Genomic DNA, 17,154 nt, shown 5'->3' with positions numbered 1-17,154 from the left:
GTCATATGCTTGCTCAATTTTTTGGAATATTACATGCTGGGCAATAATAACCACAAGGTAGAGACTGAAATGTTGTTTGACGTTTAGCTTGACTCTTGATGCCGGGGTGGAAAAAACATTTTTAGGAAGCAAGCCACGAAATAATACTGCTTTAGAACTGCTGTATAATTTTCCATTTATCACAGCTAATCTTCATTATATTATAGATTCAGCTGCTTCCCTAATTACTTTCTGCAGAGTGAGACTAGATTATACTGGTGATCTGATCCCTCTTGAGAGGCAATCATTGTGATACACATTTAGAACCAGCTGGAATATTGATTTGATTGACATTTGACTCTACTGTCTACTTCCAGCAGTGAATTTCCTTCTTTATGTGCATTTCCTCCTTTGCATGAAGAAACCGGTAATTGTCTTTCTTCACAACGCTTTCCATTTTTTGAGGACAGAAGAAGCATAAAGGAAAACAATGTTTCCCCTGTGTGTACCAGGTCTTGACTGATAGCTACAACTGTCTTACATGGCCTCCTCTCAAAAGGGAGAAAAAAGTAAAGGTCAGTTTACATCAGCTGGAGGGGGGGATAATTATGAGAGGTCTTTCAAGGTACATGAACAGCCCGGTATCTTTTACTTTAGTAGCCGTGTTTCTTTGGAGTAGATCTACCCATCTGTAACTTTGTTTGCAGGTTCCCCTCGTGGGCAGGTCAACGCGCCACACCGTCATTCATTAAGGCGACGCCATCTGTGCTCCTTTCGGCAGCAGGATGCAGTCGAAAGCAGAAGGATGTTGAAACAGGTCTCGGCCTCCGAGCCAGAGTGGCAGGTCTTGAACGCTCCTGCCAACAAACGGTTGCGTGCTCTTCGAGATATCTCATTGCACAAAAAGGAAGAGGGACTTTTTTTTTTTTTTTTCTATAACTTAATGTACTGAACATAAACCTTCCAAAATTGTTTGAACTTAAGATCACCGGTTCGTCACTAGACAAAACCATTAGATCTCTGTTCAAACTGTCCCACATTTTACGGAGCACAAAAACACTTGACATTAAGGATGACATCACGGTTTACAGGAACTTATGACGTCACAGATGAAAATTTATAAAACGGTTGAAAACTAAGGCGTCCCCATTGAAGCGGGGAGGCACAGTTGTGAGGTGTCTGTTTTGTCCACATGATAATGTCTTCTGTAGAAAGGAGGTGGAGCACCAGCAGGAGCATCTCATTGACACCAGGACCAACATCTGTGCATGGGATGCTGGTGAGGAGCCACCCTTGCTCTCATGCACTAATTTACTGTGATAAAATCTGATGCAAAACGTGTCTTTTTTTGTGGTTCTGCCTCATCTGCTCTTAGCGGTTACGATTTAAAAACACGCACTCGCGGGTTTAACGGTGCGCTGTGCACAGATCAGACACGCACTCCTGTACTCAACAACTGTGCTGCTTCCGACTGCTGATCTGAGATGATATGGCCACACGTTCAATGCGATTAAATCCGGAGCCGACAGACTGGAATATATACGGGGCAGCAGCTGCGCGCTTTTAAACAAAGAGCAGGACGTCCTACAGCTCGGGGCCACCAGAGCAACCAGCAGCAGCAGCAGCAGCGTGGGCTCCGTGGGCTCAGCTGTGTGTCACTGCATCCACGAAACGATCCGTGCGCCGATGACAGTTTGAAAGAATGAATGTCCATTTCTCCGGAACGAGCCAGTCCTTCACGTCTATACGCGCGCGCTTCTGTCTGTGTGCGTGCGTGCGTGCGCGTGTGTATGTGTGTGTGTGTGTGTGTGTGTGTCTGTCGACCACCGCGCTCAGATGTCCCCGCCCCCCCCGCGTGCGCCCTCCCCCGGCTGCGTGTCTCCGTGTCGGCGCTCGGCGCCGTGTGATTGGACCGCAGGCGGACACCCTTTCCCCTCTAACCCGGTGATGTCGGCGCTTTCCTGCTCTTTCCTGTTCTCGCTGCTCCGTCTGCGCTGCTGCCGGAGCCGCGCCGAGCGCAGTCGCACCGCCGATGTCGGAGGCTCTCTGTGAACGAGCGCTGTGAGAAAGCCCGCCGCGCCGCGCCGCCCTTGCGCGTTCATCGACCGCACGCTGGTTTCGCGGTGATCGCACGGTGTGATCTCGCGCCGATCGCACGCTCATCTCACGGGGAGAGAGAGAGAGCCGCGGCAATGCGGAGGAAGTCCAGGATACTGCTGTGCTTCGCCGTGCTCTGGGTGCTCGGCATCGCGTACTACTTCTACTCGGGGACGACGCTGTCTCGGAAGGTAGGCTTCCCCCCCCCCCTCGCTTTCCCTGTTCCTTCGCTCCCGTTCTCCCCTTCCTCCGGCTGGTTAAGGCATCAGCGCGAGGTTGGAGATCGAGCAGACAACCGCGCGGTCGGTCGGTGTACACTGTACAGTAGTTAGTTCTCCGGGACCAGCGCTCTCTTTCTTTGTCTAAATCATGTCTACTGTTGTATTATGATCATGTTACAATGATAACGCGCAGCTGTTGTTACACTATTAATACCGTTACTATTATGCCCACTGCTGGTGGTATATAAAGTTTGCCCGGGTCCAGTTTTATACTCGAAAAAGTCTGTCGGTCCGGTCGCGCGCACGCAGGTCAGCTCTCGCGGGTCTGCAGCTCTCTCGTGCCGCGCGCCGTCGCGGCCGCGTAACGTTGACCGACATGTTAACGTGCGGCGCGTTTGTTGTAGCTGCTCTGGTGCAACGAATTTTGTTTAAGTAATTTTTTTTTTTTTTAACATACACTTCATTGTTTGTTTGCGTGACTTATTTACGCAGACGTCTCGTGTGATAATATCCGTCATTTCGGATGTGCTCGTCAAATAAGCGCAGTGAGTGAGTGGCCCCGTCGCGCGCGGTCACAAATCAAATGTTCGTCAGGTTCTTCTTAGTTTTTTTTTTTTTTTTTTCTCTCTTTTAAATTCAGTCACAGAAAGCAGTGAAACTGTCCCCCTGCATTTAATTGTGTTATTTTGCCCTGCACGGAGTCCTTTTTCACTTCAACTTCAAGTTCCTCGAGCCAGGTAAACATTTACCTTCTCTGACAGAAGAAGGATGCTATTTTAGAAAAAAAATTGCTTTACTTGACGTACTACCTGTGAAATAATGTAAAAAGGAAAAAAAAAAAATCAGTGTTAAAGTTATTAGCTGAGGACGGCAGGTGGCGTAGTGGTTGGAAATGTCGCAGTGTGAATGTTGTCGACGGGAATCCCTCACAGTTCGGTAGCACCTTAATAACCCTATTGACTGTGAATTTATATAGTGTGTGAATACACACACGCACACTGGCTGAAACGGCCTGTCCTGAGTGGGGTCGCAGCGAACCGGAGCCTAACCCGGTAACACAGGTCGTAAGGCTGGAGGGGGAGGGGGAGGGGACACACCCAGGGCGGCATGCCAGTCCATCTACAGGCACCCCAACAGCAGGACTCGAACCCCAGACCTACCGGAGAGCAGGACGCGGTCGGACCCGGTCAAACCCACTGCGCCACAGCACCCCCAGAGTGTGTGAATACCCCACTGTATAATCAGGTTAACTTAATGTGAAGTTGTTTATCTGAAATAGAAGTTGCCTTTGACAAAGCTGCAGCTGAGTAAAGGATAATAATAATTATCAATAATTACCTCTTGTGTGAATTGCCAGGTGAGGAATAGCATAGTAATTTCCGCTCCGGGGGAGCAAAGTCATGTGTAGGGATGCTGAATATTTGTTTATGTTTTGAAGTTTTCCCATTTTCCTCAAGTTCTTGAGACTGGAAATTGTCTTGGCTGAGGCAGAACTCCTCGTGTCAGTTTGAGCTGGCCAGCATCCTGCGCCACAAAAAGATGCAATCGGCTTGACGCCCAGGTGCTGTATGTGTCACCGTGAAGAGCTGTGACCTTTCAGCTCTCCGCTAGCCGCCGTACTGGCAGATGCTGCGGAAAGATTGCAGCGCATGGAGACTCGCACTTGATCAACCGAGGACTTAATCTCCATTAGGACAGTTATCGCGCATTAGTCTCCCAGCACCTTGGCTGAGGAACATCCTGCAAATCCAGAGCTCCGAAGCACTTGTAGAAATCTGACATTGAGATGCATGGTAGGGGGAAGAAATAAAGACCCTTGACCTCTGTGTAAAAGAAGGATTATTTAATTTAGAAGTGGTAGGAGATGGTGCTGATACCCCTCGGAGAAAAGAGGTGGCTTTTGAGACTGGGATAGACCTGAAAACACAATCTTAAAGCTGTTATTTTTTTTTAATGTGATTTGGAAGGGGGAAAAACGTTTGTAAATATCCCATGTTTTATCCTTGCATCATTGCTACCACGTAATTTGATTTGGGAGTTTGGATACTTTGCCCTAGAGAAATGAGAATGTTGAGGAGCAGGAGGGGGTAGGTGAAGTGTATGGAATGATAGGCAGACCACCTGATTTGCAGCCCCTCTTGCTTTTCGAACCCTGTTTGTACACTGGATCGCTTCTGTGGTGTGGTGTAGTGACATCAAAGCATTCAGGCTATGGTTCCCTGGAAAAGCCGTAACTGAAATCTAGTTATATTCCGCAATGGTAATCGCTTCCCTTGTTAGCTATGAGTTGGTGAGCCGAGTTGCTGCCTTTTGTCCTCAAATCAGACATTGTGCAGAAAAGTATAGTTATGCTTAACCAAGCTTGTGTTTCAGCATGGGGTGTGGTCAAAGGCATTTTGTTTTGGACTGGAAAAAAGTGTCTGCTGCACATGTGATGCAGCAAAGGAGCTGAGAGTCATGAGGTTAATATGGGGTGCTTTCAAGGCCTCTTTGAGACCAGCCATGTCACACCAGGATCAGATTGAAGAAGTCAGTGCTGGAGTCTGTTCCTGGAACCAGCCTACAACAGGGCAGCCCCAGACAGCTGGGGCGCCTTATTAAAACCCGTCTGCACTGGAAGTATGAGGTTTGTGAATGCGCTCACTTTGACCACATACTGTTGAATCTGGTTGTTGTCATATAATTCCCAAGTGACTGGAATACAGGGCTGCTGCTGTGCTTTGCTTTGGGTCTCAACCAAACGTCCTGTAGACATTTGTGTCCTGCTTCTCTCTGGAAGCTGAGCGAGCACACGTGTGTGAGAATCAGAGGTGGGAGGGAAAGATGGGGGTGGCGTAGTGCAAACTGCTACCATGACTTGGCAGAAAAGGGAGACACATTTAGCAGAAAGGGCCCCTGATGTTGGTGCTGTCATTGTGCCTTTTCAGCAGGCAGGATGGGCCATCTGCTGTGTTGCTCTGTCTCCTGCTTTAGATACACTGAGGTTTTTTTTTTTTTTTTTTTTAAAAAAAAAAAAACACAGTGCTCCTAATCAGAAGATGTTTCCACTCGATTGGATTTGTGTGTCAGAATGGATTTTGGTACCATTGGAGCGTCATTTGTTTTGTAAAAGTAGAGTTGCTCTTTACTCCATTTACTTTATTAAAGTAGCTGTATATTTTATTTAATATAGCCCCAGCTTTTGATTTACTGAATATGGTGTCTTGGTGTTTGACATATTGCAAAGTTGCAATAGAGTTGTGACAGAGGAACAATGTCTTGGCAAGTCAGGGGCAGATACAGTAATGGAATAAGGTTTTGGTTGGAAATGCAAGTGCAGGCATTTGAAATTATTCATTTAGCTGACACTTTTCTCCAGAATGACTAACAATGTTAAGATACTTACAACTATTTACCAATTATACAGCCGGGTAATTTTACTGGAGCAATTTTAGAGGCCAAGTACCTTGCTCAAGGGTACTACTGCAGGAGGTGAAATTTGAACCTGCGAGCTTTGGGTCCAAATACAGCCGCTCTAATGCAATTGGCTGTCCAGAGAGATTCCGCTAATACTAGATACACTGTTGTACAAGCAGATAATAGGATCGTGAAAGTGTATTGAATGAAGAATAATGTAAATTTGGACTTTTCTGCAGGTAGCATAGTGTTGAGTGACGCATGCTGGGAAAACAAACATAGAAATGGGACAATGAAGAAAACAAGTCTTCATGACAGGACTCTCTTAGTTTTGTACTATGCTGTGTGAAATATGTTACAGCTGAGAAGACCTAGGAGTAGTTTGCATTATGTAGGGAAAAGAAAATTCAAAGGCTAAAGAATATCAGCTGAGAAGAAATCTCAGATATACTTTGGCAGATTTATAGTGTTTCAAACCCTTTTGTTAATTTGTAAGACTTTAGGCACATTGTCCATAGAGTTGAAGTGTGACTTTCTTGTGACTTTTTACCAGCTTTCCTGAATCCCCCCCCTTTTTTTTAAAACAATGCTAACTGGGTCTTGCTTCAAGAGTCTGAGGTGTTACTATTGTGGCCAGACACTGGCCCTGATGCAAATCTCTTGTAAAGCTTCACAAGAATACACTTTATCACTTCACAATGGGGAAGGACCTTTTCTGCTTCTCCTTTGCAAACACAGTAAGGCAGACAGTTGGCGCTGTTTTCTTACTTTACTCCTTGCAAACATTGTGTTGTGGAGGGACCGGTTTTGGAGGCGTTCTCTCTCCACTAACCTTTAGCTATTTGTCTATGCATGATGTGTATGTAACGTCCCAGGTGCAGAGCATGTAGCGTACTGCTGTTTCTCTCTGACCTTTGTCTTTCACTCAATTTTTATGATGGCACATAAAAATTAAGAGCAGCTTGGCTGTCAGAGGTCTCCTCCCCCAAAGGAAGAGTCCTTCTTGTGTGGGGAGGGCAGGGAGCTTCTGTTGTAGTGTCATTGCTCCTTTTGTTATTTTAGGGTACAACCAACCAATACATCCAACAATGAATGAAGTGCAGACTTTCTAGTTGTGACTTAATGCGTAGGAGACAGAACTGAGATGAGGTTAGATGTTTACATTTTGGAGGAAGGGGGAATAAACCACTGTCCTTTTGTTCCACATGCTGTAATTTCAAGGTGGAGTTTAGGAGCAGCAAAAAGCCCCCAATCCCTGTCTTTCCCTTGAACCTTTACATTTTCCCTCTTCTCCCTTTAATACCTACAAGTGGTGTGGGGGATTGAGCTGGCTTTGTTTTTCCTGAAAAAGGGCACACTACTCAGCAGGCGTGAGTAGGTGATTATGTGCTTTTCCCTGAATTGGGACAATCTGTGTTTGTCCTCTTTCATTCCCATCAACGGGTGACACAAACGGATGTGATGATCATGTTTACCTCTGCAGATGGCGGCACTTGTTGTAAGTGTCCGCATCGGAGAGGGACGGTCAGAGCTACCTGTCAAACAGAGAAAAGTCCTGTCAATATTGGAGGGCTCTGAGCTCTGTCAACAGCTAAATGTTTTGCTACTGTTTCACATTGTGGTTTTGGTTATGGTCTTAAGAGCAATAAAAGTTGAAATTGTTGCCTTCTGGCTTAGTTGGAGGTCTCAGGTCTGTGGATTTTTTTTTTTTTATTTTTAAAAAATACACTGATGCTTTAAAAAGGCCTCTTGAACTATGTCTGCTTGAGTTTCAGTACCACGTGTGTGGATACAATGTCCCTGAACCCCATTTCAGATGCAGATGTTGCAATGGGTTACTCATTAGGCTTGTTGCAAACTCTTCAGTCTACAACAGCCATATGTGGAAGTGGTTCAGGAATGGGAAGTCAGCCTGCTTGAGAGCAAATTCAGAGGTCTACCGAACTTGATGTTGTTTTTTGTGTTGGTGTCTTGTCAGTTTCTGTTCTTCCTAGGGTGCAGTCACCATGCAGACGAAGTGCAAAGGCAGGCAGGCAGGCTCAGTCAACAAGGCACTTGACAAAACCCAGCTGGTGCTTGACATGATTATAACTACAGTTCTCTAATAGAAATAAAGGTGATTTGCTTTAAATTCCATGAAAAGTATTATTCAGGGAAACAGTTTAGAATTTTTTCTTCATTCATCTTGACAAGCTAAGTTTTTTTTTTTTTTTTTTTTTTTTTTCCTTCCCCCCCGTTTTCTTTTGCTAGGACTGACATGCACCTTGTGATGATTTTCTTTGCGTGACATTTTGTGTGCACGTTCAGTACAACTTTAAATTCCATGTTAAAAACTGAGCAGTGTGTATTTTTATCCTTGATCCTTGGCCCTGGTGGTGAGTCGAGTGATGTTATTCACAATATTGTAATTAAGGAAATGATTCTTGTTGTTAATGAGAACATGCATTAACAGATTTTAGTTACTGGTTTGAAGATTGTTGGATTCTTCACATTATGGAAAAAATTATTGCTTTTATATTTCATTTGACTGCCATTTTCAGGTTTTCCTTAAACATGCTTGCTTTGTTGCTTGTTTCATCAGCATAATTCTTGTCTAAAGAGGTTGACCCATCTCATGTGTCATTGTTGACAGCCTGAAGCTGGCACTTTTTGTCTATCTGCACTTTCTGTTTTTTAGTAATGTTGTTCAAAATCCACATGAATGCTGAAGATACAATCCTTTGTGTGTTTTGTCAATGTACAGAGGAAACTGAGGCTTCAGATTTTTTTTGTCAGTGTTTCATAGGTATTTTTTTGTAATGTGATCACTGGTTAGAATTGCTGTACCGGTGTAATGTTATTGGATGAACATTCTGAAATGGTTCTGCTTTGTGCTGGAGCCTTTAATTTGCGCTGGCTGGCTCATTTCCAGAGAAAATAGGACATGCATTGAAACTGACTTCTGCAAATACATTTGGTTCTAGGTCTCTTGGTCTGAGTGTTTCTAAGGCTCCTGTTGTCATGAAAAGCTAGAATGCCCTCACTGTATGTTGAAAATATCTCTATAAGAATGTAAACTGGGCTTTTGTTGTTGGATTGTGTGGTTCTGTCCTACTTTAAAACAGTATGCAGCCCAGGGCCTTGAAGGATGGACCAACTGTCTTGTATCCTGTTGTTTTGTCTACTAACCATGCCAGGAAGATGAGTAGCAAGTTTTTTATATATATATATATATATATATACACACACACACATTTTCAGAACCGCTTGTCCCATACAGGGTCACGGGGAACCGGAGCCTACCCGGGAACACAGGGGCGTAAGGCCGGAGGGGGAGGGGACACACCCAGGACGGGACGCCAGTCCGTCGCAAGGCACCCCAAGCGGGACTTGAACCCCAGACCCACCGGACAGCAATATATATAAAAATCAAGGGTTGTGTGGACAATTGCATCTTTGTTTGCAAAAGTAAAGAATATTGCTCCTCCTAAGTGATGGGTGCTGCATACATACAATTCATTCCAAGAATTTGTAAAAGTAGAAAGTCTCCTAATTTGTGTTCCAAGTGCCTGTTGCATCGAACCAGCAGCACTCACTGGAAATCTTTTCTCTGAAAGCCTTTTAAAATTCTTTGGGGAGAGCGGAACTTCTTAAATGGTCAGATAAAAAGGATTGAATGCTTCGCTGATTGAATCTTCTGGACTTAAATCTGAGCACAATAAAATGCGGCCATGATTCTGCCATTTTTATCAGTGCTACAGCATTATTTTGCATAAGATGTAGTCTACTCCGAGAAGTGCTGTGGCAGGAAAGTTAACTGCTCTGGCAGATGCAATGTGGGTGGTTGAGATGGTTACCTGTGTGACAAGTACTGCAGAGGTCATGTGATGAAATCTTGAAGGCTTGCCTAAGAAGTTTAGAATCTAAAAGTCTTATCTTAGAGTCTTAGAAGTGGAATATAGGAAACAACCCTAGTTCCAATGCAACCCATCTTATTTATAAAATTGGATGAGGATTATTATACAGAGACTCTTGCATCAAGCTGAATGCTGCTCACCTTCTGGAACTGATGATTTGATGGGTTTCTAAGTCTCCCCAGTATCTAAGGAAATAAGTTTTGTTTGTTTTTGTTAAATGACGGCTCTGTTGAAGTGGCCAGTAGTAAAATGCTCGTCAGTGCCTCATCAGATTGAATGCATTGACAATAAATTAAAAGTTGTTAATAAAATTTAAGTTTAATTTCTTCTTCAAAAGTGTCAAAGTATAAGTGCAGTATGTGGCTGCATACCAAGAATGAGATTTATAAATTTTTTTTATGGATATTATCTAGAGAGGACTTAAGAGGACATGATCTCAGAAAAATTGTTTGAAGTGGAAAAGCTCCACTTGTGAAAGCCTTTCATGAGTATTTTTATATTTGTTGTCAAAAAGAGCCATCAGGTCTTGTGAAGCACTGAAACAGTATACGGGGGCACTGTGAGTGCTTAGAAAATCGCCACAATGAGTGTCGGGCTGTAGGCCCCAACAGCCCTCCTGCACCGGAAGAGAATCGTCACACTCCATAAAATGGTGTCTAAACAGCCCTTTACATTAGTTGTCAACAATATACAGTGTGACACGTTTATCTCTAACCCATTTCCTTGCCTGTGGAACTATTGAACATTGTAGTAATGGCGCATAACATTTTTTTTGTATTGTTATCTGACATATTATGATGATATATAGATCAAGCTTTAATGCATGTGAATGTGCTTTAAAATTTTTATTGGCCCTGTGTGCTATCAAATATAATGTCTGATACACAGCCTGGTGGTTTCAAACCATCTGTTTTCCTCTGGGGAGTGTTTTTTTTTTTTTTTTGGGAGCAACGCTTTGTCAGCCTGTGCATAAATGAAATGGTTTTGCAGAGGATTATTGGGGCTGAAGGACAGGCAGGACTTGATCACTCTGAGGCATTGATCGTTTGCTCATGTCCTCGTTCAGATCTCCTGATGTGTGGCTAATGACCTCTGCAGATTGATCATGTGGCCTTTATATGATCATGTGAGACATTAAATGGGTTTTCTGCCAGCTTTTGTCCTCATTCCAAAGGTGCTAAACCTACGGATCCTTGTTTAATAGAGTGCTTTAAGACTGCATGGAAATGGTCTAACCTGTCCCCTGTTCAAATGGCTATTTTTTTGCTGTCTGTCTTATTTTAACTTTTTATTGCTAGTTAATATAGCATGGTTTTAGTAGTCCTTATTGAACAGAAATAGCTGTCACTGGCATCCCCCAAACTCCTGTGCAGCAGCTTATTAATTTTTTGCAGGTCTGAGATTCCAGAGCCATTACAGAGATGATCTGAAAACTCAGCATGATTGTTGCTATGGGCCAAATATGCATATTGCATCATTAAATTTGCGAAATATGGAAAAGGGCTGGTGTTGTTCTGAGCCCTCATCACTGATAATTAGAGCTCAGTTCTGCTGCTTCAATGAACAACGGATTTACAGCGACAGTTTCTGCACAATTTGCTGCATCCCCCCCCCATGCACTTGAGAATGTGGAGGTGCTTATTTCCAAAGAACTCAGAGATGACATGCTTTAAACTGCTTTATTTCTTGTCTTGTTTCTTTGTTGTGTGTATTATAGTTTTTATACATTTGCAGTCTTACAGCTACTTTTTTCCTGAATGATGTTGAAAGGAAAATGAGTAAAAAGGGTGGCAGGGAAAAGTCTCTTCCCACATTAAGATCGTCATGCACATTAAACATGATGAGCACTCCATTACTTTGCATAACACTCCCTTGTGATCACACACTTTGGCAGCCTTTTGTTTGCCTGTAATATAGGCCTTTCTTCCTTATAAGTCCAAGAAGGCACATGGTTGTGAGCATATGAGCTCCAGGGTTGCTTGTAGTATGTACTATTTTTGAAGACCAAACATCTGAAACCAAGGCTGATACAGCCCACAGCTTGGATCCAGTGCCATAAAACCACTATTGTCCTTACAAAGGGGTCATTCACATCTCAGATGTTATGGGTATTAAGGTTCCTTCTGTCCTTTTCCTCTGAATGCACACCCCATCTTCCTTTATATATATATATATAAACCTAGTAACCATGAGCAACAGACTCTTGCAATTTTAGTGAGGTAATAGTGGTTTTGATCTCTCTCTGCTTGTGGAACAGAATATCTGGAAGAATCTGTTAGCAAATATAGCCTGAAACTGAATAAATGCTTCAGCTTGATAAAGAATAACATAGTAAAAGTAATCACTACATGTAGAGAAAGTGAGGACAGTCTAAAAATGGCTGAATCAGAAGTGATAAAATGAAGACCCTTGCAGAGGAAATTTTGTTTTAGCTTCTTAAGGATTTTATTGTAGATTACATTTTCTTCAGCTGACACATGTGCCTGCACTTCAGGCATGCATCTTGTACTGATCATACGCCAATCTAAGTGGAGGAGAATTGGAGAAGCCCTTTTAAAAGAGCATTGCTGTTATAGTGTGCTCTGCACTTTCATCATGAGGGAAGTGAGCTGCTATATGAATCTTATCTTGTGACAGCACTCAACACACACCACATTTTTTATTATGTTTTAAAAAATTTATCTTTGAAGCATTGGGTGCATGGTTATGACTTCTATAGTCAAAATGTCTGTTAACAGAAACATAAGAAAAGTTGACAGTCCAAAGTGCTTTCACAGGAAGATGTTCTGATATGGCATCTAGGCTGACGTTCTTCCTTCTTGGATTTCCTTGACTTGTCTGTTGTGCTGATAATTTTACCCCCTTCCTGTTTAATTTATGCCTTCTATAACCGAACATCTGTTTTTTTAAACACTAAAAGAACTTACTGCTTGAGGTACAACATGATACAAGCAGAGCTTTGTGTTACTGCACTTACTAGGTTCTTAGAATTTAAGCTGTAAAGGATTTTAAAAAAATATAGGGACAATTAATCAAAATGGCTGCCAGATTTTTTTTATTTTTGTTTATCCAAACTACTGAGAAATCATTAATGTGTAACTTAATGTTTTTTCATTCTAGAAAAAGTATACCGAATAAATATGTATCCTAATGTATGAATGATCTCAAAACACACTCACTTCAAAGAGCAGCAGTACACCTGTTCACCATTCATGTTATATTTTTTTGACATTTCTGCTATGATCTGGTAATTAAGCTGTTTATTGAAACTGGTGCAGCTCTTGTCTGTTTTGCTTGTGTGCTACTTCATGCAGATTCACAGAGCAGGTTTGTCTCAGATTGAGGCAGGCATCAGTACCCTTATTAGCAGATACTTCTCTTAGCCCCGAATGTCAGAAAACTAGTCCTGTATGAAATTCAGATCATGTATCTCTTCAACCTTTGCTTATCATTGATGCACCCTTTCAACGCATTGCCATTATCAGCCCCTTGGAGAAAATTAGCTCTGGGTTTAGGTACATCCTGGTCATTTGTGACTAAGCTAGCAGGTACCCAGAAGCATTTCCTTTGCATTCCATCACCACCCATAAAATAATCACAGCTCTGGGACAATTGCTGTCTAGATTTGGGTTTCCACAAGAAATTCTTACAGACCAAGGCACTGATATCAGTTTGTAATGTGACAGCTGCTCCAATAATTTGGTATTTCTGGAATTTGTTGGAAGTCCCTACCATCCTCAGACTGATGGCGTGGTACAAAGATTTAATTAAACCCTCAAGTCCACGCTCTGAAAATTTGTTGCAGACATGAGAAAGGATTGAGATAAGTGGTTTCCATTCTTTTTCTTTGCTTATCGTGACGTCCCACAATCATCAACAGGACTTTCACCTTTTGAGCTGTTGTATGGTTAGTCTGTCCAGGGACCAATAAGCTGCTGGCTAAGGGGCAGGGGCAACTTGAAGTGGTCTGGAAAGTTGGTCTAATGACTTAAGTTCTTCATCCTGAAAAAGGAAAGAAGTCACAGATGTATCCTGTAACCTGTTGAAAGAGTGGAAGGAGAGGGAAGACCTAAAGTCCACCTGTTTGGTTCAGAAGGTGGAAGAGGAAATTGAGGCTGACATGAGCAGTCTAAAGATGTGGCCCACTTCTCCACAGGTGAAAATTTAATCAATTAGAAAAGTCTCAACAGTTAGCATTGCAGGCTCTGTTTGTTCAATTCCCTCCAGTGTTTCGTTCACATCCGGGATGGATGACCATGTTCAATCACACCATTCATGTCAAGGATTGCCATCCAGTCCAACTGCATCCATTCCGGGTTCCTGAATGCTTTACGGAGCGTTTGAAAGCAGAGGTATGGACCATGCAAGAGCTGGGTGTCATTGAACCATCCTTCAGCGAATGGTGTAGCCGCTTTGTGATTTGTTCCAAAACAACCTTGAACTGGAACAAGTGCAAATGGGCAAAGGATGAGAGACTACCTGGGTTATGAGCTTAGCCAAGGTCTGATATGATCCAAGTGGATAAAATAGCTGCTGTTCAGGACAGTCCACGTTCACATACCAAAAAGTGAGGTCTTTCCTCAGCTTGATTGGATGGTATCGGCACATCATCCCAGTTTGTTGAGATTGCGGCCCCCCTAACTAACTTAACAGTGAAATTGGTCAGAAACCCAGTGCCATGGACGAATTGATGTGAACAGACTTAACGGACTCAAAGAAGCCTTGTCATCAACTGGTTTTGGTTAGCCCTGATTTTAATAAACCTTTTATAGTCCAGGTGGATGCCTCAGCTGTAGGCATTGGAGTCCTCCTTGCACAAGGAGAAGAACAGCTGGTTCTTTACCTGAGCAGAAAACTGTTGCCCAGAGAGCTACTCACCTGTGGGGGGAAAAGGAAGCTCTGGCCATCAAATGGGCTCTGGACAGCCTCAGGTATTACCTGGTAGGTTGAGATTTCATTTTGGAAACTACCGTGCTTTATCTTGGATTCACACAATGAAAGACCAGAATGCACAGATCACCCACTGGTTTCTTTTCCTACAACAATTCCATTTCAACATCCGTTATAGGTCTGGTCCATGAAATGTCACTGGTGACTACCTTTCCCATTGTGGAAAAACTCAGGGTGGATAGTGTGATGGGGGGGGGAGGCTTGGTGTGACAGAGCAGGTCTGTCTCAGTTCAGGATGAGGAGAGAAATCACTCCTTCATTGTACAGTTAAACGAAGTTAGTGGATGCACACCTTGAGTTGGTTATATTCTTTATATCATACATAAACATTAAACCTGTACAAAATCACAAAATATACACAACTTTTCCTGGTTGTTTCACTGCATCATTTAGTGAACAGTAATGTTTTGCACCTGGCAAAAGACCCCAGAAAGGTTTTAGATGACCTTAAATACTGCTTCTTTTCAGGGTAGCCGGTCCCAGTAAAATGGAAAAAGTTTATTATTGTATTTAATGAAAGACAAAGTCTAATGTAATGGGGGAATAAAATGCATTCGTTGTAACTGGACATGTACATTTGCATTTGCTGAATTCCTGTTTGTATCATTGATACCTCCTTTATTTTGGTGGAAATGGTTCAGTCCTGTGGGGGGCGCAGTGGTGAAGCGGACTTGGCCGGATCCCGGTCTCTGGCGGGTCTCGGGTTCGAGTCCCACTTGGGGTGCCTTGTGACGGACTGGCGCCCCATCCTTGGTGTGTCCCCCTCCAGCCTTGCGCCCTGTGTTGCTGGGTTAGGCTCTAGCTCGCCACAACACCACTTGGGACAAGCGGTTTGTGTGTGTGTGTGTGTGTGTGTGTGTGTGTGTGTGTGTGTGTGTGTGTGTGTGTGTGTGTGTGGGGGGGGGGGGGGGGGGTGGGTCCTTCCTAAAAGAACCAAACTGAGGCTATTTAAAGGTCTCCCTTTGTGTTTTAGAGGAGGGATGTTTACATATGTATGGTGCGCTGCTGCTGATAGCAAATGAGAAGTATTGTGGACTTTCGTGAATGTTGTATGCAGTTGTTTCTCATGTACTTGGGCACTTTATTAAACACTCTTGGCTAGAGGAAGCGCATTCACCCCACACCAAGGTGTGAGGTGTGACACTGTTCATGTAAGGCGTAGAGAGGGCCTTTAAATACTCTGCAGTACCTGCTGGTTTTGGTCCCTTTTAACCCCTTAAAATTAACCATCACATAAGAGAATAATAAGATTAAAAAAATTCATGTTCATGGCTTATACCTAGCTGATTCATTTATCCCAAGTAAGTGTTTTAGCTAGTTATACAGTGGGGTGTTTTGGTGAAGCATATATCTTACTCAGGGGTACAGAACAGGATCAGTCTTCTTGGTGGCAGTAAATGTCTTCAGCTATTACACCAGTTATGTTACTCTGCTCTTCCTTGGCTCTTTGACTGTTCACAGGGCCAATATTTTCAAAGGAATCGTGGTCTAAAGAGTATCATTTGGTAAAGGGTAGATGCAGTTTGTAGCTGACTGAAGGCTCTGAACTCTCTTCAGCGTCCAGTTCGTGAACGATTTTTGTCCGGCAGAAACATTGCAGGTCTCCGTGAGCAATCGTGTGCCTGTTTTTATCTTAATTTTTTTTGACTTCCCTCAATTGCAAAAAATGCCAGAAAGTGCCCCTACCACTTATTCCCCATCTGAATTGAAAACATCAAAGCCATTAGACAAATATGCAAAAATGCTCAATTAATTTATGGAGTGCTAAAATCTCCTTCTCTTAGCCTGTTTTAAAGTATTTCATAAGGTGATATGCTGACACATGGCAGTATTTGCCAACTTTCTGGTGTCTGTAAGCAAAAAATACACCCTCCCCTTTGTCGTCATAAGTCTGCCAGTGCCCACTGCATGTTTTCCAATGTGGGCATTGAAAAACCTCCAAGAATTAAATAAAGAAATGAACATAAAGCACAAGGCCTGCTTGTCAGTATGCAGTTACAAAGGATTCTGGAGAACTTGAAAACTTGCCAGTTGTCACTGCGCTCATTTGCAAGCCAAAATTCTGAAAATCTTCTGTTTTGTGGCATTTCCCGTTTTATTCGCATCCTTTTAGATGCGTTTGCGTTAGGCTTGTCTTCCAGCGCCAGCAATTTTGTCAGTCAAACAGACGGCCATCCTGACTTTCAGGGATGTGGCCTGTAGAATTAAACTCCCCAAACCCTCATGGCATTATAAAGTAAACTGTCCACCATTAAAGCCCAACTTAAAATAGACAAACTGCACATTTTTCTGATGTGACTGTGATGTTTTGCCCAGTTTGTGTGTATTGTTTAATTACTAAGCTGATGCTTTTCTCCAAGGCAGCTTACAGTATTAGGCTTATATACTAAGCTGCTTTATTTACCCATTTATGTAGCAGGGTTATTTTTACTGTATCAGGACTTTGATTGCAAGGTGACAGTTATAACTCCTGTGATCCCTGCTGTTCTTTAACACAGTTACATTTATTCGTTTAGCTGATGCTTTTCTAAAAATGCAACTTATGTTAAGCTATTTAGAACTGTTTACCCATTTATATATCTGGGTCACTTTTTTTCCTGCAGCAATTTAGGGTA

At 42.9% G+C, this 17,154-nt stretch overlaps 1 protein-coding gene across 1 annotated transcript in view; it reads left to right on the top strand.

The window, feature by feature from the left end:
- The first annotated feature begins 1,908 nt into the window (after window positions 1–1,908).
- The window catches only part of galnt2 (UDP-N-acetyl-alpha-D-galactosamine:polypeptide N-acetylgalactosaminyltransferase 2), a 75,223-nt gene continuing 59,977 nt past the window's right edge, over window positions 1,909–17,154 (top strand). The window contains exon 1 of the mRNA XM_018749546.2: window positions 1,909–2,267. Within this exon, the coding sequence (XP_018605062.2) occupies window positions 2,172–2,267 (96 nt within the window). The 5' untranslated portion in view covers window positions 1,909–2,171. The remainder of the gene's footprint in view (window positions 2,268–17,154) is intronic.

The sequence above is a fragment of the Scleropages formosus genome, chromosome 4 (assembly GCF_900964775.1).
Source record: "Scleropages formosus chromosome 4, fSclFor1.1, whole genome shotgun sequence".
Classification (NCBI taxonomy): Eukaryota; Metazoa; Chordata; class Actinopteri; order Osteoglossiformes; family Osteoglossidae; genus Scleropages; species Scleropages formosus.
This window is presented reverse-complemented; position numbering and strand designations above follow the sequence as displayed.